This window comes from Podarcis vaucheri (genome assembly GCF_965113315.1).
Source record: "Podarcis vaucheri genome assembly, chromosome: 5".
Taxonomy (NCBI): Eukaryota; Metazoa; Chordata; class Lepidosauria; order Squamata; family Lacertidae; genus Podarcis; species Podarcis vaucheri.
Window position 1 is genome coordinate 63,677,249 of NC_138763.1, and position 24,965 is coordinate 63,702,213.

At 42.3% G+C, this 24,965-nt stretch overlaps 1 protein-coding gene across 3 annotated transcripts in view; it reads right to left on the bottom strand.

Moving 5' to 3' along the window:
• Positions 1–24,965, bottom strand: part of CFAP46 (cilia and flagella associated protein 46) — a 90,869-nt gene that overhangs the window by 36,715 nt on the left and 29,189 nt on the right. For all 3 annotated transcript variants that reach the window (XM_082225334.1, XM_082225335.1, XM_082225333.1), the window contains 17 exons: positions 24,564–24,780; positions 20,795–20,944; positions 19,967–20,074; positions 19,083–19,264; positions 15,761–15,892; positions 13,858–14,026; positions 13,401–13,479; positions 13,162–13,300; positions 11,866–12,049; positions 9,875–10,034; positions 9,142–9,302; positions 8,143–8,262; positions 6,892–6,960; positions 6,649–6,810; positions 6,154–6,302; positions 1,962–2,060; positions 1,350–1,470 (listed from right to left, as the gene is read on the bottom strand). In XM_082225334.1, the coding sequence (XP_082081460.1) occupies positions 1,350–1,470; positions 1,962–2,060; positions 6,154–6,302; positions 6,649–6,810; positions 6,892–6,960; positions 8,143–8,262; positions 9,142–9,302; positions 9,875–10,034; positions 11,866–12,049; positions 13,162–13,300; positions 13,401–13,479; positions 13,858–14,026; positions 15,761–15,892; positions 19,083–19,264; positions 19,967–20,074; positions 20,795–20,944; positions 24,564–24,780 (2,401 nt within the window). The remainder of the gene's footprint in view (positions 1–1,349; positions 1,471–1,961; positions 2,061–6,153; positions 6,303–6,648; positions 6,811–6,891; positions 6,961–8,142; positions 8,263–9,141; positions 9,303–9,874; positions 10,035–11,865; positions 12,050–13,161; positions 13,301–13,400; positions 13,480–13,857; positions 14,027–15,760; positions 15,893–19,082; positions 19,265–19,966; positions 20,075–20,794; positions 20,945–24,563; positions 24,781–24,965) is intronic.

The following is a 24,965-nucleotide window of genomic DNA, read 5'->3' on the forward strand; positions in this document are numbered from 1 at the left end:
TGACATCTGATGGGAGGGAATTCCACAGGGCGGGTGCCACCACCGAGAAGGCCCTCTGCCTGGTTCCCTATAACCTCGCTTACCACAGTGAGGGAATCACCAGAAGGTCCCCAGAGCTGGACCTCAGTGTCTGGGCTGAGTGATGGGGGTGGAGATGCTCCTTCAGGTATACTGGGCTGAGGCCATTTAGGGCTTTAAAGGTCAGCACCAACACTTTGAATTGTGCTCGGAAACGTACTGGGAGCCAATGTAGGTCTTTCAAGACCGGTGTTATGTGATCCTGGTGGCTGCTCCCAGTCACCAGTCTAGCGGTCTCATTCTGGATTAGTTGTAGTTTCCGGGTCACCTTCAAAGGTAGCCCCATGTACAGCGTATTGCAGTAGTCCAAGTGGGAGATAACTGGAGCATGCACCACTCTGGCGAGACGGTGGGCAGGTAGGGTCTCAGCCTGCTTACCAGTTGGAGCTGGTGACAGCTGTCCTGGACACAGAATTTACCTGCGCCTCTATGGACAGCTGCGAGTCCAAAATGACTCCTATTCTGCACACCTGGTCCTTCAGGGGCACAGTTACCCCATTCAGGACCAGGGAGTCCCCCTCCCCAAACTGTACTTCTGTCTTGTCAGGATTCAACCTAAATCTGTTAGCCGCCATAAAGCCTGTGCGTAAGATAGTGCAAACGCCTCGAAAATCTGAAATACAGGAGGCAGAAATAAGAGGTGCATGGTGATAGGAAATGCAGTTCTAAAATAATGAAACAAAGTATGGGGTAGGTGAGTGAACAGCTGAGGAAGAAGCAGCTGAGGAAACCAACACCAGACAGGACAATAGGCCCAGAGGCGGGCGGGGATAGTGAAGATACTGGGCACTTTGACTCCAGAAAAATAACTTATAGAGAGAAGGCCACCTGTAGCAACCTGCTGGAGAGGCAGATCTTAAGCAAGAGACCTGAATCAAGGAAAATTCCAGCATAAAAATGGTATAGAATCTTGGGTCCAGTGGAGGACAAAGCAACAGGATTCTAGTTAAAGATGTGTGGTGCATCAACAATTACTCCCCTTTAATCAAATCAGCTACATTAGGAAATGCCCTTGTGAACACGTACTTTTTCTTAAGCGTGAATAATAAAAGGAAAAACTCAGAAAAGCCTTAAACTTCCATCTCTACAAGAGCCACCCATTTTCGCCCACTGGGCCCAGCAGCAATTAAGGGATATACTGCTAAAAATGGAAGCCATAGTTTACTGCATGGCATTCACTCAATTGACCTTGTTTCTAAAAACCATAAAGAGTTTAAAGGCAGCAAAATGTCTTCTCACTTTGATCTATTTGCAAAGTGAAAGTAAATTACCTTATCTTTTGCAGTAAACAATTTTTTACTAATATCAGATGGCTTTAAACTGGTAAATCTGGTTTCCTTCAGCTTGTTCTGTATGGCATTCTCCTTTTTAAATGCTATCTCTTGTCTAAACCTGAATCAGAGAAAGGAGAAGGGAGAACGATTTTATAAACAATAACAAGCAAAACAACAAAGAGGATCAACATGGAAAGTCGTTAGTGAGATGTCCACGGGGCCACATTAATCATTTTGTTAATGGGCATAGAATACCAGTAACTTAAATTCAGTTATACCAGCACAGTGCAAAAAGCTGCTGCTCTTAGAGGAAACAACTGTTATGCTTACACTGTAATACATCCAAATCCAGGGAACGATGGACCCACCTATAGAACCCTCTCGAAAAAGTTAAAGTCAGCCACTAAGGAGGGTGACTGGGGAGCTGGATGCAATACCCATGCACCCCCACTCCCCATCCCTATTAAATAGCTGACTGGTGGAATCTCAAATTTTATGAAAGGCTGCATGCAAATAGTCCCAGTTGCTCAACTGGAAATGGGGTGTTAGGTACGTACAGAATCCATGATGAACTTTTCAGATTACACACTTTGCTTCAGAAGACCATACCTTCCTTGTTCCATTTCATTGATGTACACTTCACCCACTGCCTTCTCATGATTCAATGATGCTTGGCACAACTTTAAATCTAAACATATCCTGGAGAGCCTGTGAAAACAAAGGACACAATCCATACAAAATACAAATTACCTGTTGATAAGAAATGGTACTTTTGCACAATGAAGACTTGGCCCTAGTTCATTTGGAAATGTAACTGATTTCGTGCAATGTGCATTCTAGAAAAATGTGGCAAGAAGGGGACCTGCATAAAGCTAGAACACAATGAAAACGAAGGGAAGCAATAGGATGTTAGGGATCCTATTCGGGATCAGTTAGGGATCCTGAATCAGGAATGGCTTGCTGTTAGTTATATTTAAAATCCCATTTCTATCAACAGATTTTTGAGGACTTTAAGTGCAAAACAGAACAGTCTGTTTGCATTGTCAATTAAACACAGCTTTAAAGTGGACATTTTAAAGCTTGCACTTTCTGGTAAGGAAAGATGTTCTGCAGAAGCAGTGTTGTTGTAGTTAATCTATTACACTTTGGTTCAAGTTACAGATAGGTAGCCGTGTTGGTCTGCCATAGTCAAAATAAAAAAATTCCTTCCAGTAGCACTTTAAAGACCAACTAAGTTAGTTCTTGGTATGAGCTTTCGTGTGCATGCACACTTCTTCATATACACTGAAACAGAAGTTGCCAGACCCTTCTATATAGTGAGAAGGTGGGGAGGGGTATTACTCAGAAGGGTGGTGGGAATGCAGTATAGTTTCAAAGAAAAAGGCATAAACTGTATATTCAGAGGCCGCTGCAGGCCTGGAAAACCCAGCTGTCATGTCTCCAAGACAAACAGTGGCTGCAGTGAGTGGAATTCAAAGAGGAGAAATGATGGGTGCAAGAGAAGTATTTTGCTCCATGCTGGAGTTCCCAGATCCCTTTGCTACACCAAGTGGTGAAAGTCAGTAAAGTGTTGGGTGGAGAGTTGAACAATACTCCCCTTTCCTCACCTATAAATCAATCCCCACAAGATCACTTTGCCTAAGAGCAAGAAGGGCTAGGATTCCTAGTCATGCTACAAGAATTAATGAAGAGAAAATACTTGTCATTAACAGTCTCAGATATCACTTCTTCTGAAATAGCAAGTTAATTAGACAGAGGTGGCATCTACACACAATTAAAAAAAAGTTCTGAAAATGCTTTTTTAAAAAAACATTTTAAAAAATACATTGAATACACTGAATTTTACATAAGGTTCACTATCACCATTTAGTGTCACATTATATATTGCGCTTAAAACACACTTCAAACATTTTATTTGCAACTGTATGGATGAGTTCTAACAGTGCTATCAGACAAAAAACCCAAATTCAAGGAGACTTGTGCGTGCATATATATATATATATATATATATATATATATATATATGCTTTCGTAGATTTTCACGGGTACAGGAATGCAGGTTTTGGTGTCTTCGGGTGTCTTCCCGTGTAAGAGTCGGGGTGTCTGGGCGACGTTTCGACGAGGTCTCACTCGTCATCTTCAGGCTGGTGCTTTCGGCTTCTTGTTACTGGAACAGAGCAGAATCTGGTGTTTGAGTTCCTATAAATACTGTTGAGGGGTGTGGTGTATAGCCTCCAACGTTCTGGGCAGAGAGGAAGTTCCTAGATTAGTGTGCCTTTTCTTCTTTTGTTCCTTAATTACTTGAGGGATATCTTGAGTGATTTCATGAGTGATATTCTGAATACCACTGGGTGGGTCATTAAGTGTAGATTAGTTGCTAAAGCTTTCGTGTCTTGACCTCTTGAGCTTGTGAAGAGTTTTTCTGAGAAGATGGCTGTGCTGCATTTAGTTGTGCTCTGGCTTGGCTTCGTGTATAGGGGCGAGCTGTGATTTTGTGCCTTGTGCCAGCCAGATCTGTGTAGGGATTGCAGGGGGGTGCAGCATCCGGAGGTGCCACTATAGTTTGGCTACTGGATGGAGTCTGTAATATGTCTGTGGAGAGGGTCTGGGTTTGGGTCTGGTGTGGTTGATTGGTGACGGCGTTTTTTGTGGGGAGGGCTAATTTCCAGATGTCTGGCAGGCGGGACGTGTCGTCACGCTTGTTCATGTTGTGAGGGTGTTTCTCTATCTCGATGGCTTCCATGATTATTCTCTACTTCCATGTTTATTCTCTACTTCCATGATTATTCGCTACTTACATGCACAATCACACCACCACCCTGCACAAATAAACTCCGTAGCCAAGACTCTCATCTCCAGAACCAAACGCCTGGCTGACAAAGACCACTTGACAACTGAGTTACAGAATCTCTCAAATGTGTTAATCGCCAATGGATACCAGAAAAACAAGGTTACGAAGCTAATCCAAAAAGAAACACCCCCCAAAAACCAAGACACAGAAGAAAACAATGGCATGGCCCTCCTTCCTTATATCAAGGGCACTACAGACAAAATTAGCAAAATCCTCCATAAACACAATATCAAAACAGCCTTCTGCACCAACCAAAAAATAGCCAATATCCTCAGAAACCCAAAAGACAAAATCCAGCTGGAAAACCAAGGGGTCTATGAAATACCCTGCAAAGTCTGCCCAGCCACGTACATTGGACAAACAAACAGACGAATAAATGCACGTATCGCAGAACACAAGAATGCCGTCAAAAAAGAAGAAAAAACTTCCTCTCTTTTCCAACACATGAAAGAAACAGGACACGAAATTAATTTTGCAGATTCCAAATTGCTCTCTAACATGGAACATCACCACAAGAGAATAATCATGGAAGCCATCGAGATAGAGAAACACCCTCACAACATGAACAAGCGTGACGACACGTCCCGCCTGCCAGACATCTGGAAATTAGCCCTCCCCACAAAAACCGACACCAGAACCAGAGGCACACAGAACGCCGTCACCAATCAACCACACCAGACCCAAACCCAGACCCTCTCCACAGACATATTACAGACTCCATCCAGTAGCCAAACTATAGTGGCACCTCCGGATGCTGCACCCCCCTGCAATCCCTACACAGATCTGGCTGGCACAAGGCACAAAATCACAGCTCGCCCCTATACACGAAGCCAAGCCAGAGCACAACTAAATGCAGCACAGCCATCTTCTCAGAAAAACTCTTCACAAGCTCAAGAGGTCAAGACACGAAAGCTTTAGCAACTAATCTACACTTAATGACCCACCCAGTGGTATTCAGAATATCACTCATGAAATCACTCAAGATATCCCTCAAGTAATTAAGGAACAAAAGAAGAAAAGGCACACTAATCTAGGAACTTCCTCTCTGCCCAGAACGTTGGAGGCTATACACCACACCCCTCAACAGTATTTATAGGAACTCAAACACCAGATTCTGCTCTGTTCCAGTAACAAGAAGCCGAAAGCACCAGCCTGAAGATGACGAGTGAGACCTCGTCGAAACGTCGCCCAGACACCCCGACTCTTACACGGGAAGACACCCGAAGACACCAAAACCTGCATATATATATATATATATATATATATATATATACACAAACCCACCCACACCCTCCTACTTTTATGTTTTTTATAGCAAAAAGCTTGGAATCTGAAACACTGAAATGTAGGCTACATAAAAATACAAATGCTAAAACTTTCATTTTCAGTCACAAACATGCCAAACACAGCCAATGAAAGTTCAAACTGCCTAGACCTATTTTTCTGTTTAACGTCTAAGATTTTTAATTCTCAAGCAATTATGCATACAAGCAATTTTTAGGCTTACTAGGGGTGCCATTTAGAAGGTGCAAGGGGGCACTTGCCTCTCCCTATGTTTCAGACCACGTATGATTACCTACATCAATATGAACACACATTATCCTGGTCCAGCACACTTGTTCTGCTGATCAACCAGGCATGGGAAACCAGTGGTCATACGGACGACAGCTCTCATCAACCTTGACAACAGACTATATTGGTTAAGACTGATGGGAGTTGTAGCCATGACCGTGCTCTGCTAGTAATGGGTGAGATTCAACCTCCCTGAGATTCAGCTCATGCAGGGAACTTTGTGGGAATAACTTCTGGAACCATAAATCCATAATTTGTGGCACATCATAAAGCACAGAAAGGGATTAATTTGCACACCACAACCAAAAACAGATTTGAATTTATGAACGGCAGGGAAGTGAAATGTTTTACAGTGACTGCAGAATAATGGATACAAACCGAAGATGGTAGAGATCTGACAGACTTTTGCTTTCTACAATATCACGAGAAATGATCTCAGCCAGATGAAGAACCGGAACAGTCAAGTGAGTACATAAAATTGCCTGTAGCTCCTTAACTAAAAGGTCTAGGTAGTATAAGGTACGTGTCTGAAAATTAAAAGAATTGATGATGGAAAAGTTGTCAATACTTCTGTCTCAATTCTGCATTTTTAACGCTCACGCAAACAACCCCTCTCTAGAATCAAGCTCAGGAAAAATTGGTTTTGCCTTCTTTGAAATAGAAGCTGGTCACATGCAGCACTGAACATTTGGCAGATGTTATGTCTCCAGTTTGAATCCACCGTGGTGTTCAGTTAGGTCACTCATCTCTACCCAATATATGTTGCCATAGCAAATCTGTTCCCTCCGACTCCAACAAGTCTTTCAAATTCATACAGATCTAAGAAGATAAGATAGTAGCCCCTACAAACCAAAATCTGGAAATGCTACTCACAGGTGCCAAAATGGTTTCCCTGTTCATAGCACAGCCACTTGAGTCCTGCTTAAAGGCATCTCTAATTTCATCAGGACATTCATAGCTAGCCCACTCCTCCACATTTGCGGGCAAGGCTTCACTTGGCCCTTTCTTCTTTGCTTTGTCTTTGGCTGAGTGTGGCTGAAAAACAAGACTCTGCATTAAGGAAGTCTATTCCCCCTCCCCCCACTGAACATTAAAATATATTAAAAGAAAATGTACCTGTTTGGCATCTTTTGAAGATTTGTCTTTTTTAGGAGGGCTTGTTGGTGAAGTCTGATTAGCAGAAGGCTTTGGGGAAAAGAGGGGGGGAAAGGAAATTTTTATTACACCATAGAATAATAGTATTTATACAATATCCAGTGTTTTACACAGCTTATATATGTACATACAGTTCTGCATCTGAAGCTATGTCTCACTCCACTGGATTTCACAAAGATCTGGATCATGGGCTCACATGGGCACTTGTGAATCCTACAGGTCAACCACCATTAGTAGCATGGCATTGTCATGTCCTGCCGCACCTCCAACCACTTTTAGCTGGGTCCCCTGGGCAGTGGGAGATGTTAGATCCTCTCCTGATGGCCAGGGGAAAAGTTGAATTGGGCTCAGCTGCAGATTGGCCAATAGCAGCCAGACCAAGGGGTGGGCCTGACTGAGTCCATCATAGGACTTCACTCAGGTCTACTCCCAGAGTATTTAAGGAAAGCCAACCCAAAACTTGGCATTTTTGTCTTTTGGATCCCCCACCCTCCCTATAATTAAGCTGTTATCTACCCATCATGGAGCAGTGCGTATTTATGACCTTGCTCTGGATTATGATTGGTCACCGCATTTGGGAGCAGGGAGGAATTTGTCCTTTAGGTCAACTGGCTGACCTGGGGGTTTCGCCTACCTCGTAGCAATTGCCACAACTATTATGGATGTGGCGTTAAGTCTTAGAGGGGAGGCTGTAAGCCGCTGCCTGCCCTTCTAAGGGAATGAGGTATCCCATTAAAGGTTCCTGGAGCAGGTGCTCCTTCTAGATGCCCAGTTGGCAGCTAGGACCAGAGCACTCCTCAAAGGCATTCTCAGTGGGGCAGCCAATATTTGATGTATGTCATAGGACTCCCTCACCAACAGTTTGACTCCTGGGAAGACTCAGCCAAAAGGCGGGTTGGCTGATATAGGTTATCCCTTTCACCTGAGCCAATGCCATTTGCATCTGTAATCAATGAAGTTATGGCCTATAATCAATGAAGTTTAAACCAAAAACGTATGTTGTCACGAGTGGTCATTTAACAGGGGGTGGGGTGGTGGGTCACAATGCCTGGGCATGCAATCTGTTTCACTGGATTGGGATGCATAGGAAGTTAAAGAAAAGGAGATTTACAGAATTCTTACTTAATAATTAATTACAGGGATAACTGTTCAGAAGTAAACCATTTTCTTTGGGCGGGAAAGTATGTTTTTTTATATAGAAGAGTGTCTTACTTGTTTTGCATCTTTGTTTTGTTTTGCATCTTTTTTGCCTTTCGATTTGGGACTCGTTTGCTGAGTTGGTGAAACTTTGCCCATTGTCTTTAAAAAGGTTCCCGCTGCTGCCAGTGACACCTGAGCAAAAACAATTGCATTTGTTTTTAGTCGGGGAAGGAAACCTACAAAAGGCTGAGTTATTTGCAGCCAAATGCAGAAAATGAAATAATTAAGACAACTGGGTAGGTTTTAGAGGTTTACGGATGGTAGTGATCTCCTTTACTTTTATAAAGAGCAAACCTACACAGATGCGAGTTAATAGCCTTGATCCTAAAACTGGTTAACTTACAGAAATGCATAGAAGAGTTTCTTGTCTTACTCAACCCTCACCCTATATCTGAAGCAACCTACTGAACCATGAGGGATGGAGAACGAGGGGGATATACTGCAGAGAGGAGAGCATGGGAAACATACAATATACTTTCATCAAAACCTATATTGTAATAATCTTACTTCTTTTTTGCAAATAAACTTTTCATTACATTCTTGAAAGAAAAATACAACATCAAAGCACCATGATTTACACATGCAGTGGTACCTTGGTTCTCAAACTCAATCCATTCAAGAAGTCATTTTGACTTCCGAAATGTTCGAAAACCAAGGCACAGCTTCTGATTGGTGCAGGTGTCCTGGAAACAATAGCTGACAGCTGCATTGGACATTCCGCTTCTGAAAAGTGTTCGAAAACCGGAACACTTACTTCTAGGTTTTCGGCGTCTGAGAACCAAGGTGTTTGAGTACCAAGGTGTTTGAGATCCAAGGTACCACTGTATATGGATGAGCATACTTTGAGAATTATACAGAATAAGGATAGAAAAATAAAGTAAAAAGTTGTTGTAATAATCTTACTTTTCATACAATCTATGTGATTGAGGGGAATGCCAGCCAACAGTTTATAGATAAGCTGGCATATTGACACAGTACATCAACACACCATACTTTTTATTATTTTCTTACCTGCCAAATGCGCATCACAAAAGCATATGCCATCAAACAGTGCTGCTCGTGAAAAGGCGAACTATGTCCGGAAATGACTGCCATTACCGTGTGAGCTCTAAACAAAGCTTCTATCTGCCTTATACTTCTTAAATCCTCAATGGCAATATGATCATTACAATCTGTGGTCAGAAATAACAATAAAGCAAACGTAACCACATTCTTTCATACGAACAAAATCCAAAATCCACACTAGGTCAATACTTTTACCAGGCAACCAAAGTGTCACAAACTTGTGAACAAGCTTCAGAACTCATGATCAGGATATTAAGCAAAATGGGGGCATGGGGAGGAGCTGGCTTGGGGTGGAAGCGTTAAGTTTGTATTTAGCCACAATTTTAACATGGATTATGTTCACCTAGGTAGGTTTTTTTAACTTCTAGTGACGCTAGAATGAAGAAACACATCTCATTCGCCATTACTTTAAAATAAAAAATGAAGCAGTTCTCTAGATCTGTCTGCAGTAAACTACACAGGATATTCATGGTAGAGTGTTTGTATTTATCTTCATTTTAAAAGAAGTCATGCAAGCTAAAACCTATAAATTTAATATAAAAAGTACTGTTCAGAAGCCTAAACTAAAATATGTCCTCAGGGTCAAAGAGAAAGTTCTACAGGTTACTAAAATATCAGAATACACTGGAAAGGCAAACTCTGAAATAACTTATTATTTTAGATTTATTTAAAGACATACCTTCTTCTTCAGGGCTTTTTCGGAGAGGTTTCAGGTACAATAATATATATACTGCCCAGTCCAGGTGTTTAATAGCCTCACTAAGAGGAAACTGATTGGAGTACAGCCATTCTGCAAATGCTATTAGATTATCAACTTTCTTTAATGAATATTCTTTTTTCTGTATAAAAACAGGGAATGCATTCTTAACCTAGTTGTTCTTGATAATGAATGAATGAATCTTTATTGCTAAAAGCTATTAAGCCATCACAATTGGTCACAATGTGAGAATACAAATAATTGATTTAAAACTGAACAATATCAGCAAAGCAAACATATAAAAATGTAAAAATCACTCTTGCCTAGGTTAAGCACTCCACATCTCCTGATACTTTGTCTTGGTGCCTAGCTCACAACTTATTTGCAGCCCAGACATATTTTGCAACCTGTGCAGTAGTAAATACATTATTGCCAGCCAGCAAAATAGAGATTTGCTCAAGGGGAGTTCAGTTGGAAAGAGAGCAGTTGTTCTTGAAAAATATGTTTTATTTCCTTTCAGACCAAAAGAATAAGTTTAAATATGCAACCAGGAATGCATTGATCTCAGGCAAACTAGGGAACTTGTATGTCCACAGCTGTTAGGAATCCAAACATCTCAAGTTAACCAACAGCATTATTTGAAAACATACTAGCAAAGCAATATTTTAAACATCTACTGATGACTCATCATCAGTGAAAAAAGTGGTCAGAAAACAAATCAGAACAACAGAAATTGCATTATGAAAAGAATGCATAAGGACAACAAGAATACAGTGGTGCCTCGCAAGACGAAATTAATTCGTTCTGCAAGTCTCTTTGTCTTGCGAGTTTTTCGTCTTGCGATGCACGGTTTCCCATAGGAACGCATTGAAAATCAATTAATGCGTTCCTAGGGAAACCGCCTTCAGACCAGGTCCGGGGACAGTCTGTCCCCGGACCTCTTCTGAAGGCTGGGGGGGGGGGACAAGGGCTTTTCTTCCCACCCCCAGCATTTTAAAAAACCCCGGGACAGCGGAGGACTTCTCCGCTGTCCGGGCGATCTTAAAATGCTGGCGGGCGGCATTTTAAAATCGCCCCGGGACAGCGGAGGACTTCTCCGCTGTCCGGGGCGATTTAAAAGCCCCTGGGAAGGCAGGCAGGGGGGACAAAGACTTTTGCCCCCCGCCAGCCTTCAGAAGAGGTCCTGGACCTCTTCTGAAGGCGGGCGGGGGGCGAAAGTCTTTGCTCCCCCCTGCCTGCCTTCAAAAGCCCTCCGGGACAGGCAGGCAGGGGGGAGCAAAGACTTTCGCCCCCCGCCCGCCTTCAGAAGGTGTTCCCGCCCCGCCGCCCGGCTTCGGAGGAGCCTTCCGAAGCCCGGCGGCGGTGGGAGGAGGTGTCCCCGCCCCGCCGCCAGGCTTCGGAGGAGGTCCGAGGACAGTGGGGAAGACGCGCTGTGCTTCCCCGCTGTCCCTGAGATTTCCCTATGGGCTGTCGTCTTGCGAAGCAAGCCCATAGGGAAATTCGTTTTGCGAAGCGCCTCCAAAACGGAAAACCCTTTCGTTTAGCGGGTTTTCCATCTTGCGAGGCGTTCGTCTTGCGGGGTACCACTGTACTACAATAAACTTTTATGCATAGTGTCTCAAGCAACATACCACAGATATATATGAGTGCCAATAGGATTTTCTGGGCCCAAAAGATTGGCCCCATGACCTACTCACAAAAGAGGACACAGATTTGCATAAACTGGTGTTATATACAAATTTATGTCCTCTTTTGCATTTGGAGTGGATAGCCCCAAAATAAATTGGCCACACACATAAAATGGCTGACGGAATGTGAACAGCAGAAACTTTCCCTGTAATTGTATTTCCATACTAGAAATGGCTTAACCTGTTTGATTTTTGCCTGCCATACTGCTGTTACAATCTTCACAATTTAGAAACACATACTAGTAATATTTTAAAAGTACATTTTAGAAGAAAGCAGATACAGACCTGTAAAACTTCAATTGCATTTTGGTAGCAAGACAACTGTCCCACAAGATCTGACGACACAGATGCCAGACGATGCCACATATCTGACATGTACTCTTCACTTTCATCTCTGAATTTCTGAATTTCCATTATATAGTTACGCCCAAGTCTTGACTTCACCATTACCATCTGTTTAAATATTGGGCTAGGAAAAATAATTTGACAAAATCAATGCTCATCACTGATTTGATATAAGTTGTTTTTAAGTGATATCTTAAGGCTTTTATGATGCATTTTGGAATCAGAAGTCAACATATATGTGTGATAAGTCCTTCTGTCTCCACCAATCTACAGCAATTAATCTTAGCCCAGAGTTCAGTCTGAAAAATGCATACGGGATAAATATGTATGAGGCTTGAGACAATATTCTAACATAGGGAGGGATCCACCTAATGAGTCTCAGCAGTGGAAGCTTTGCACACGGACCTCCACTCATGCAATGGGGCTTCTTTCTTCTCCTCTCCTCTCTAAACTGGCTCAGAAGGGGAGTGTTTGGGGAACCGCGAAAATGGTGCATGGGGGGAGGAGAGGGGGTGGGAATCGTTCAGTCCAGCAAGCTGAAATGCTTGAGCTGATGACTGTCCAATATAGCACTTTTAATTCCTCCTTACTTCTTGAGACTTGATAATGAACACTTAATTCTAATCATCACCATTATTAATTAGTTTACACACTGCTTAATGCCAAAAGAGGTTTCTCAGTATACAACAGAACCCCAGTAGCTTCTTCAAATCTGAACAGTGATTTTTGCCTTCAACTGCTAGGGAAGTTCAACTTCCACCTGTTGTCATCTCAGAAGCACGAGAGAAAAAGCAGAAAATGTGGGGCAGCTGCACTGGCAGTGGGTGCTCAGCCAATCAGTGCAGCTTCACCTTTAAAGTTTGGAAGGGAGGGGGCCCTGAGAGCATCCTGTACTATGCAAATACTACCAGAGGCGATTCACTGAGTAGAGCAGAGCACAACATTAGCCTCCTGGAATGCGTGCCACTGTTGCTTACCAGAGGAAGGGCGGTGGGGTGGTTCAGTGGTTAGCAAGGTGCAACACACACCAGCAGATCCTCTGCAGAACTATTTTGGGTGTGCTTCACTTTCAACCTACTCTCCTTCTCCCATTAAGGTTCTACCCCTCTTCCACACTTCCTCCTAGAGTTCCACACTCCCTCTCCATCTTTTGGATCAGCTCTATTTCTAGATTGTAAAACAACAGCAAGCACCAGCAACCCCCAACACATCCTAAGAACAATCCAAACAGCTTACAGTCTGTGCTTAGTTCGAGGGAGCATCTGATTAGCTTCATCTAAGACTTTGAGGCCTGCCTCCCAGTCATGTTTATCAGCATGTACTTGGAACAGTAATATATATAAGAATGTCCTTAAGGTCAAATCCTCATCAGCACCTTTGAAACAGATTAAAAGCAATATTTTAGATATTGCAAAGCCAATACAGCCACCTCACAAAAACCAAGCAAACTTCATGATCAAAGGACGAGAACTTACCCGAATGCCCATCGGAGAAGCTACTGCTTTGAAAGTCTGTTGTAGGCCACTGATGCAAGTGTAACATATGCTCCATTTCCTAAATAATGGAGTAGGGGTGGGGGGAGTATTCACAAACATTTTAATACAGTTTTGACAAAGCAAACTTCTCTGAAGGAAGGTCTATTTGGCTGGCAAAACAGCTCGAATAAGGTGTGCCTTCAATGGCAGTAGACTGTGGACATGTAAGAGAGATTGGGCGGTTCGTGGGCTAAGAAGCCAAGAGAATGGGGAAGTGAAGGGCTGTTGATTAGTTAGTTATTCTAAAGACCCAACAAGCAAATTCAGGCCCTCTTGGCAAATGTCACATAACAATATGAGTGAACTAGCCCTGATTTAGTTTTAAGTTGCTCGTTCCGTTTTGAATTGTCTGAAGGCAAAACAGGTATTAGATATAGAAGGTACTACTATTTATTACCTGCTTATTTTTGGCTTCTGATGCTTTATTGATGCTCTTGATAATGATTTCAGTGGGCTTCTTGAGCTGCTGTCTATCTGCTGAGGAACCAATGAAGGGTAAGCAGCCATTCCAGAAGTGTCTAGCTGCTATCATGGCAAGAGCAAGATCCCCAGCTTCTCCTGCATACCTAGGAAGGTGGAAAACACAATACAGTCAGGTGGCTGCTGCAAAATGTAGTAAACATTTGATTCAATTACAGTGCAGCAAGCCCAGTATCCTTTTGTAAGGATTACATATCACATTTCCTAAATGTATTATAGGATTCACTCCATAGCAAGAGGGGTATGTTTTCTGTAAATGAAAAAAGTCTATGGAAAATGTGCATCTGTTCCCACTCAAAAATATATGTATAGTATATCTTTGCACATTGTAAAGAAAAAAATGGTGTAATTGTGAATGGAACTCCAAGCTATTTAACAGATTCCTGTGGTTTTGTTGAAAATAATTTCCCATTGCCACACTTTTTAAAAAAATAACCACAGTTACATTTGCAGTAGAGAGGATCCTCCATGCCCATAATTATAATTTTTGAGGAATTATATACCATCTGGTCATCACTTCATAGCAGTTTTCCCTCAGGTTAGCACAAGGTGAAAAAATAATGCAACATATCCAGATGTTTCCCCAAATGTCAGAACTTACTAGATGACCTAAATATTGCATCCAGTTTATAATTAAATTTTAAACAGAGGTGTGTTGCTTAACAGAACCTAACAGTACTTTATAGATGTTTCTTATCACCAATTGGTATTTTGTTTTTCCAAATGCAGTCTGTTCATCAAAATGGAAATGTTGCACTGATACTTCCTTACATAAATTTTTATCTGCAGATATTCAGGCCATCTGTCCATAGCATTTTTAACCTCAGAGGTACAGATTAGAGCCATGTATCTATAAAGGTGATGTTATTTCCATAAATGACATTTTTTCTAATGCTCCATTAAGATTGAAATCCAAATAATGGGGCTATTTAACCCTTAACTAGCTTCAAGCTACTTTCATATCTATCCTGAACACATTTCCCATTATGAGATGCCAATTTAAATACATCAGAGTATATAATAATTTCACAGGAAGTTGCAATGTGAGATGGTTTGATGCCATGCCTGGAGAGCAAACAAGCGGGAGAAGCCATGACTGCTTTCCCTCCCCCCACAAAAATGGAAAGTGCAAATATATCTATTGCCCATGCAGCAACTCGTCAAAAGAACTGAAAAAACATGTGGCACAATAATTAGTAACTTCAAGCCTCCGCTAAAATGTTTCTATAATGCATAAGCCATACTGCTGATAACTTTAAAAAAATGTCTGCTAAATCTCTGGGAGACCCGGCCCCTTTCTAAGTCCCAGGTGCGGGTGGTCAACATTCCTGTCCCTGGTTGCTTAGCAACAGTGATGCAGCATCCTTAGCGCTTCTGCATCTGCAGCCTTAGAACAGTGGCTCCATATTTCACTGTTTTACTTTTTTGAACAAATGAAAGTGAAGGGTCTTGGGGCCTTATACATGTGTATTTCCTGTCGGTCACTCTAGACCCAGTAAGCCATCGGTGGGTACCATGATGTTTGAAGAAATCAATAGCATGCTAAGATAGCTCAGTCGGCAGAGCATGAGATTCTTAATCTCAGGGTTTCAAGCCCCATGTTGGGCAAAAGATTCCTGCACTAGATAACCTTCACGGTCCCTTTCAAATCTACAATTCTATAACTCTATGCTATAAAGAGAATATGAATGTTCTGCGTGGGTAAAAATTCTGATTTTGTCAATACTCTTCATTGCATGGGTTTTGCATATGTATGGGGTATATACATTTGTTATTTTAAAGGAAAGTAAACTTAATATGATCCAAAACATGCAACATACCTTGCACTTTCAACAAAGAGTTTTGATGCAGCCAAACGCATATGTTTCTTCCCAGCCAAATTTTCCATCATACTCTTCCCTTGTGTACAAGCAGCAATGCTTAGCATTCCCTGTCTCTCCGCATAATCGCTCCTGTAAAAAACAAGCCATTGCCAACTGGAGTTAACATTACCGTACAATATAGGTCAAAAACTAGGCTTTAAAACCATCTGTCAGCACATGGATGTTCGTGTCCCTTGGTGGGCAGCATTTACCTGTGGAACACTCTGAGAATCAGATTGTCTGAACTTGATACAAGTTCACACTTCAATTGTATAAACACTAGATATTGTTCCAACACAGAAAAGCTAAACAGAAAGCTAAAATTGGAAGAAGAAAAAAACCAACAGCCACCTCATATACCACCTAAGTAAATAAAAACCTGGAACTCATTCTACCTTCAGGTAGATAGCTGTGTTGGTCTGACACAATCGAAATACCGTATTTTTCGCTCTAAAGATGCACCAGACCATAAGACGCACCTAGTTTTTGGGAGAGGAAAACAAAAAACAAAATATTCTGAATCCCAGAAGCCAGGACAGCAAGTGGGATCGCTGTGCAGTGATATGGGATAGCTGTGCGCAGCCTCTCCTGAGCTCCACGCGGCTCTTTTAAGGGAGCACTGAGCAGAGCCTCCCGCCTGCATTCGCTCCATAAGACGCACACACATTTCCCCTGACTTTTTAGGAGGGGAAAAGTGCATCTTATAGAGCGAAAAATATGGTAAATAAAAATATTTTTTTTTTTTTGTCCAGTAGCACCTTAGAGACCAACTAAGTTTGTTCTGGGTATAAGCTTTTGTGTCTGAAGAAGTATGCATGCACACGAAAGCCTATACCCAGAACAAACTTAGTGCTACTGGACAATTTATTATTATTATTATTATTATTATTATTATTATTATTATTATTAATAATTCTACCTTGTTTGCCTTATCTACTTCTTTTTGTGAAAAGAGAGATAAAAGACTACAGGTGAAAAGCGCTGATGGGGAGTTTCAGTTCTGAGGCATGGATTAAGGTGGGTGAGAGGGGGGACGTGCCCCGGGTAGTAGGCTAGGGGGGCATTCTGCATAGGAGAGAGAGAAGAAAGGCATGCCTTGGCTGCTGCACAGTGTCAGTAACTTGTTAGTTTAGCAATATCTGAATGATCCTTATTCTGATGTCATGTCTGAATAGCTCAAGAGATTTTGCTAACAAAGCTTATCCTTTCATTCACGAACTGTTCTGAAACCTGATACAAATCCAATGTATTCATTTTATCCAGGATGACCAGTGATCTGGCCAATCGTATTCTGCTTGTGGCAAAATCTGAAGCATCTGAGTTCACAGGGAAATTTCCTGTCCATTTGCATAAATGTCCGTGGTCGTTTCCTTGGCAGAAACAGCACACGGCCATTCTGTGCACCATCTGCAAAAGCCCATAGTACCAGCCTGAAGTGCCAGCCGATTTAGGTTCGGCAGCCTCTTTGTCCTGGTATGAATGTTTTCGTTTCCAGGATGTACTCTACAACTTGAGAGACTGGCTCTTGCTACAGCAATGGCGTTCGGAGCCGGATTTATTTAAAGGAATTCCATTGCGAAGAGGGGGATTGCACCTTTAAAATCAAAGTCTCCACGCAAAATGTTATGCCTCCACACAGTTCTGAGGCCGTTTCAGCTCTTCTTCAGTATTTTTATAGTATCATTACTATATAATGTTACAATATAATTTTACATGATATTATCTCAAAAACCACCTTGGGTATCATTTTTGAGAGAAAGAAATACCACAACAAATCTGATAAACTGAAACGGTCTAGAGGACATGCAAAAGGCATATGGATAATATACAGTTCAAAACAACCTATGCCGTTAAAACCTGAATGAAAATGAATAGGAGTTTGGGAAGGCTTCTCATATCAAGCTGAAATGCTAAAAATCATTTACAAGAAATAATCTGGACAGCTGGGATATACAAATTATTTGTGTACAAATTGCGGATATTGGAAACTGGGAGGATTCAGCATAAAAATGGGCCAAGGAGAAAGAAGAAGCACTTCTTCTCTACCTCCTGGTTTTCTGCTTAAGACTTCGTCCTCCTGTGGTTGATTCTCTCTCTTTATTTATTTATTTAAAAAAGGGTCAATGTTACATGCAACTGTATACCATGTTTAGTTTGGCCCTATTTACTTTTACCCTTGTGACTATCCTGAACATAGACAGATACAACCTAGGGCAAATAGTATAATGCAATAATTATTATATCCATTAGAGGTCAGCAGAGTTCCATTGTACACATTCAGAAGGAAAATATAAAAGCATTTTCCCAGCCCCTGCTATGCCGTATTTATCTTTCAGCTCTAATATTCATAATGAACTGTATTTATCAACAGCATGAAAACTCTCGGGTTAAAGTTGGCTAAAGGACACTGATAAAAGATGGGATGCTATTTCCATTCATTAGATATGGGAATGGAATGGAAAACCCGACAGAGTATTTCACAAACTAAGGAATGTTTGAGAACAAAATATTTCATATACAGCTGTGTAGTTCAAGAGAAAGATGCGGATAAAATAGATTCATCCACAAAACCACTATTCAACAGTCAATATTGCAGAGACTGAAGAGCAAGAGAATGACCACCCAAGGGCCCATACAGATGTAACGGGAAATATCTCAACAGAGGTAATGGGACGCAGGATTGCATGGCCTCTTCCCCAGAGTAACTGCAGTCATCCCACCACAAACAATGTGATTAAATATAACAAGCATCTTATACCAACTTCAAAGCCTAGTTAAGAGAACTTGGAACCTTGTAGCTTTAACCAACAGTTAATGGTATCAAAATATTACTTAACTGAGGCAAAGATGGAATGGAGAAATTCCTCTTGGAAGGGTCTGTGCTGTTCCAAATATTTTAACTGCTGTTAAGAGATCAGCTCTGTTACATCTGCACCAGCTTCTGCACCAGGGAAAACCCTGCACGATGGGGCTTAGGATTGGGAGAACCCCCAGAACAGGGCATAGGGGGAGAGATGGGGAGATCACTCTGCCTGGTAAGCTAATAAACATGCACAGGTGGAAAATTTGTAACAATACAATGTTGAATTCCACCCCATATTTAAATATAATTAATGGGGTGGTATTCAATTAAGTTTTACTCAGAATGGATCCACTGAAATTAATGAACATGATGAAATTAGGTCCATTAATTTTATCAGGTTTACTCTGGATAAAACGTAGCTGAATACCACCCAATGTTTCTTAGAAGTTGAGATTTGTAAGTCATGCATCTACTTACATTGCCTTTTTCTTTGCATCCGTGTTGTATGCTGCTTTATCATCTAATTCCAAAGCCTTCTGAGAGCAAGTCATAACCATTTCATGATCATGGATGGTGTGTGCAAAATGTGCAAGTCTGGTCATTGTCTGAAGTTCCACGAGTGAGTCTGACCAACTGCACTCCAATGCCATTTTCACCAACTGCAAATGATAGTCAGATAATAATATTTTCCTGTGTCCGCAATGCCAGCATCTAATATTTTCCGTCTAAGATATTTCACAGAATGAGATGTTGCACACTGTTGTACAGAATGGTCTGGGAGTACCTGATGCTGCAGTGCTGCGCAAGTATGGATCTATTTAGAAACAGAGATGGCAAACTACCGAGAGTGCCATGTAGAAGTGGGATATAATACATGAGCAAATAAAATTAAGGAAAACTCTTTGAAGAATTCAAAGAAACCTATCTCCTTTGCATTGGAATTGAAATCCTAAAGGCAACCATGTTCTCAGTGCCTGTTTTTTTTAGAGTACAAAGCCTTCATAGTGTTTCTCAAGAGGCTCAGAATGCAGATAGAATCATACACTTTGGATCACTTGGGCAGAAGAAAGAGAATAATTGAATCTCCTCTTAATGAGAACATTAGCAAAGGGGTAGCAGCCCTGGCCAGAGCTAGTCCAGGACATTTATAGGTTGAGTTGGCTTGCATGTAAGCCGAAAGGTGACTTGGCAGGAACACACAATTACGTGAGCTCCCGGAGAAGAAATGGCGTTTGCAGCTGTGCTCATGTGAGTGAGCTAAACCATGGTTTGGTTTGGCTCAGCTTGCCATTGTTTGTCTCACTTAAAGCAAGCTTCTAGCTGTAATTACACACATACAGTCAAAAGAACAACATACGTACATGAGAGAGGTTTGGAAGCGAAAACTCCATGAGACCCAAACCATTGCATGAGTACATTTCCAAACCAATAAAAACTTTTGCCATGGGATTGAACCCCTCTTCATTACCCTGAATAGAAAGAGACATCAATATTCAGGGTGTTTACAGATAACAAGGCATATTATTGAATAGTTAAGGACCGATACTTTATGCTACTTACTAATCCACATGGATAACTCTATAATGACTTTGGGTTGTATCTAATGGTGGTTTTGCTTTAATGTAAAGAACTGCTGCTTGGGCAGGTGAGGGCACCTGATTTGTTCCCTCAATCCACTTAAGTTGCCTGCCCCTCCTGACAAGCTGCTGCTGAAAGTCGAGGATTTGCTGGGACAGAATGGGATGCAGTTTGGAGGATTGCCGCAGAAGGGGGCAGACCTGCAAAAACAGGGCGCCCTGACTTCCACAAGCAGAAGTCTTTCTGGTTAACTGCCTGCTTTCCTGCATGAGAACGGGAAAGGAGGGAATGAGCTCTCTTTGCAGTAATGACTCTACAGTGGTACCTCAGGTTAAGAACTTAATTCGTTCTCCAGGTCCATTCTTAACCTGAAACTGTTCTTAACCTGAGGTACCACTTTAGCTAACGGGGCCTCCCTCTGCTGCCGCACGATTTCTGTTCTCATCCTGAAGCAAAGCTCTTAACCCGAGGTACTATTTCTGGGTTAGCGGAGTCTGTAACCTGAAGCGTCTGTAACCCAAGGTACCGCTGTATTCCGTCCCTGAAACAAAGTATTTATAAAGAAGTGCCCAACAGTGGCCTTTATTTTTTCAAACAATTAGGCTTGCTACCTCGTCATCGACTCCAAGCCACTTCCCAATCTGATGCTGAACTAGCTGTTTGGCTTTCACCCAAGTAGCAATGACCTGCTGACGCATAGCAGCAGGCACCGGCTCATCAGGTACGCTCCCATTTGGCAAATGCATAGCAAATTCACAAACCTAAAGAAGAATATTTTGCAAATGTGAAAGAAGAAAAAGTTAACGCAGGCACACAATTAAGAAATATTCTAAATAAAAAAATCCCTTCCAGTAGCACCTTAAAGACCAACTAAGTTAGTTCTTGGTATGAGCTTTCGTGTGCATGCACACTTCTTCAGATACCAGATAATATTTTCTTATTAGAGATGGCAGAACTTTCAAGGAGCACCTTGGAATGACTTGGGGGGTTTCTTGGGGGAGGGAAGTGGGAAGGATAAATCAGGAAACCTCCCCAAAATTCCCAGACCAATTTCAGGTGTTCCCACCACAAATCGCCAACACTTTACTCATTCTCCAAATCTACCAAGCCCCAGAACACACCCTCCATTTCTCTCCCCTCCCCTTGGTGGTGGAATGGTAGCAGCAGTAGCAGCAAGCAGACAACTGAAAATTGGGCCTCTTTCCCTCTCCTCCTTCCCCTCTGCCTTGTTGCTATGAAGGGACAGAGCAGACAGTAGTAGCTGTACTTCTTTCAAGGGCTCCTGACATTGTCTAGCTCAGTGTTTCCCAAACGTTTTTGGGCAACGGCACACCTGTTTACCGGAAAAAAATCTCGCGGCACACCACCATTAAAGCCCCGCCCCGTGACGTCAGCGCGCAGCGTCACGCCGGGAGGGACGCACAAAAGTGAACGTTTTTTCCCTTCCCCTTGCCGGGGTGGGAGGACGCAGCAGAGCGAGGGACTGAGGGACGGCGGCAGCTGAGGCGGCGGCGGCTGTTGTGGTGGTGGCGGCGATAGCGGGCGGAGGAGGAGCCGTCGCCGGGAGTTGCTGCTGCTGCTGTTGCTGCTGCTGCCCGGACATGCCGGCCTCCTCCTCCTCCGCTGTCGCGCGCGCTGCCCCGCCGCTCGGCACCACCACCGCGGAGCCGCCCCCGGCTCGACACGGATCCTCGCCGCCGCCGCCTCTCGCCGCCCGACTCGCCCGCCTCCCTCCCACGGCACACCAGCCGGTGTCTCACGGCACACTAGTGTGCCGCGGAACACCGGTTGGGAAACACTGGTCTAGCTCACCATTATTCTTTAAACCCTAGTGTTAGCACCTTGAATTGCACCCAGAAACAAACTGGCAGCCAACAAAAAGCTGTTGTAGAATAAGCATTCATGTGAGTTCTAGAGGCAACGCCAGCAAGCAATCTTGGACAAGCTGAAATTTCCAAGTCATACAAAGTGGCATACAAAGGATGAACAAGTTAAATCGGTTATGATTGATTGGACAAGGGATGTGGGACATAATATAATGATGGAGGACTGGGAGAGGCTATGGAGGAAAGGGGTTAAGTTCACTGCATGTACGATGTTAAAGGAAAACATTATGAAGATGATGTATAGATGGTACTTGACCCCTGTAAAATTAGAAAAGATTTATCACAAAAGTGATAATCTTTGTTGGAAATGTAAATAAAAAGAAGGTACTTTTTTCCATATGTGGTGGACTTGTCCCAAGTTGAAAGACCTCTGGGAAGAGATTTATAATGAACTGAAAAAAATGTTGAAATATACATTTATTAAGAAACCAGAGGCCTTTCTCCTTGGAATAACAGGTTTAGAATTGCCCAATAAAGATGTTAAATTATTTTTTGTATGCCACAACGGCCGCTCGAATATTACTTGCTAAAAATTGCAAAACACAAGAACTACCAACAGTGGAAGATTGGCAGATGAAGATGATGGACTTTTCAGAGCCAGCTGACCTGACTGGAAGAATCCGCAACCAGAAAGAAGAGGAGTTTCAAGAGGACTGGAGGAAATTCAAGGACTATTTGAAAAAATATTGTAATATAAAAAATTAGAAATTACATGAAAAAAACAAATAGGCCTAGGGCAAATTAAGTTATAATTAAATAAATGGGATTCAGAATGTCAAGAAAAGTGAATAAGATGACTATAATTGGAAATTGTTTTAGTTTAATAATGATACTGGAAAGCTGTTACTTTTAAATTACAAGGAAACTCAGAAGGGAGGGATTTGAGGAAGTCAATCAAGATGTTTAAAAAGTTGGATTTGTGAAGAATTAAGTTGGTTATTATTGTCTATTTGTTTATTGTTCTCCCCCTTTCCCCCTCCCTTTCCCCCCTCTCTTCTTTCCTTTTTCCTTTTCTGTTTTTTTTGTATTAATTTGCTTTGTGGTTTGTGTTATTATGGTGGAAAATTTAATAAAAATTTATTTTTTAAAAAAAGAAATTTCCAAGTCATCTTCAAGGGCAGCCCACATAGAGCACATTGCAGTATTCTAATCTGGAAGTTACCAGAGCACAGAGGGACAAGCCAGTCGGAGCTAGAAATACAGTGGAACCTCAGTTGTCAAATGTAACCCACTCCAGAAGACCGTTTGACTTCCGAAACATTTGACAACCGAGGCACAATGGACAGTCGGCTATTTCAATGGAGAAAAGGGAGAAATGCACCTTGGAAGCCGTTCGACTTCCGAGGCGCGTTCGAAAACAGAAGCATTCACTTCCGAGTTTCTGGTGTTTGGTTTCTGAGATGCTTAAAAACCGAGGTTCTACTGTAATAAATAATAATAATATAATTTATTATTTATACCCAGCCCCTCTGGGCAGCTCCAAACAAATAGGCACTCTTAGCCACCGAGGATCCCTGAGCTTCAAGTGACTGTGTTGGATCCCGAAGCTGCAAACCAGCTCTTTCCAGGAGAGTGCAACTCCATGCAAAACAAGCTGTCTTCCCACCTCCTGGACTCAAGAACTTGGAGCACATAATGCCACTGTCTCTTTGGGATTCAGTTTTAATTTGTTGACCCACATCAACCCCTTGCTGTTTCAAGCACAAATCCTCCACGCAGTTAAACAAGAAGCATTATGCCAGTTCAAGGATACATTTCAGAAAGGGGGAAAAAAGGAATGGGGGGCACAGAGCAGAGCCAGTGAGGAGTGCAGAGTGTCCCAAGGACAGACAGAGAGGCTTGTGGGGCAACATTCAGATCCCAGGCCTGAGGCTACCCACCCATGGTTTAGGTCATACTCAACTAGATGGACTAATGATCTAACTTTCTCATGCAGCTTTCCATGCTCCTAATATGAAGAAGATGTTAGGATATTTCCGTTCCACCTTAAAAGGGAGCAGGCTTTGTGAGTCACAGAGTCTGCGCATTTCCTGTTCACAGGATGTTTATGTTTTCTATTGCTTTCGTTTCTCTCTCGGTGCCTGAACGCTGAAGCAGGCGGTCATGTTTTTTCTCTGTTCTGACTAACGCAGAATAAACTTATAAATAATGCTCTCCTGCGTGCATCTTTCGCTGTGCATTATCTGCTGATAAGAGCGTGCATAAGCTCTGGAATGTGGCAAGCTATTTCTGGAGCTCGTGTCGCTAATTGCTGATACTGCGCGTCTACGGGAGATCGATGGACATCCGGAGGAGACGTGGGGCCATGATGGACTTTGTCTCCCTGGCAGTATCCCAATAGAAATATCCTCTAACAGTCTTTTACACCCAAGACCCTGGACAACTGGGAGCAAAACAAACAGCACCTTCTCGCCCAGGCTTAACAAGCTGGCCAGCCCAGCTCTACACAGCCTGTCCTCCATACAGAAGACAAATGGGATGAAAAAAAGTGCACCTCTATGGCTGCTTTAATATCATGGATCCCAGCTGAATCCACAGATAACACTGGCGCGGAAGATAACGTTGGTACTTTTGGAGCAGTCTTTCTACGTTTCGTGGACCCTTCTTCCGGAACTTTCTTTTCATCGGGTTTGGAAATAGGCTTTGGGATCCAAGGAAGAATTAGGCCCCGAGCCAGAGCGTTACATAATGTCACCAAAATAGTAGTATTCCTGAACAAGAAACAAAATGAAGGACAGAAAACCACCCACAAAGATATTGTTACAAACAGAATATGGAAGCACTTTTTGCCACCTACATAAAAAAAAAAAAATGCATGCGAAGATTAAAATGCATATGCTCTATATAACATACCTGAAAATTATGGTAAGAATATACAAATATGCTAACATTTAAG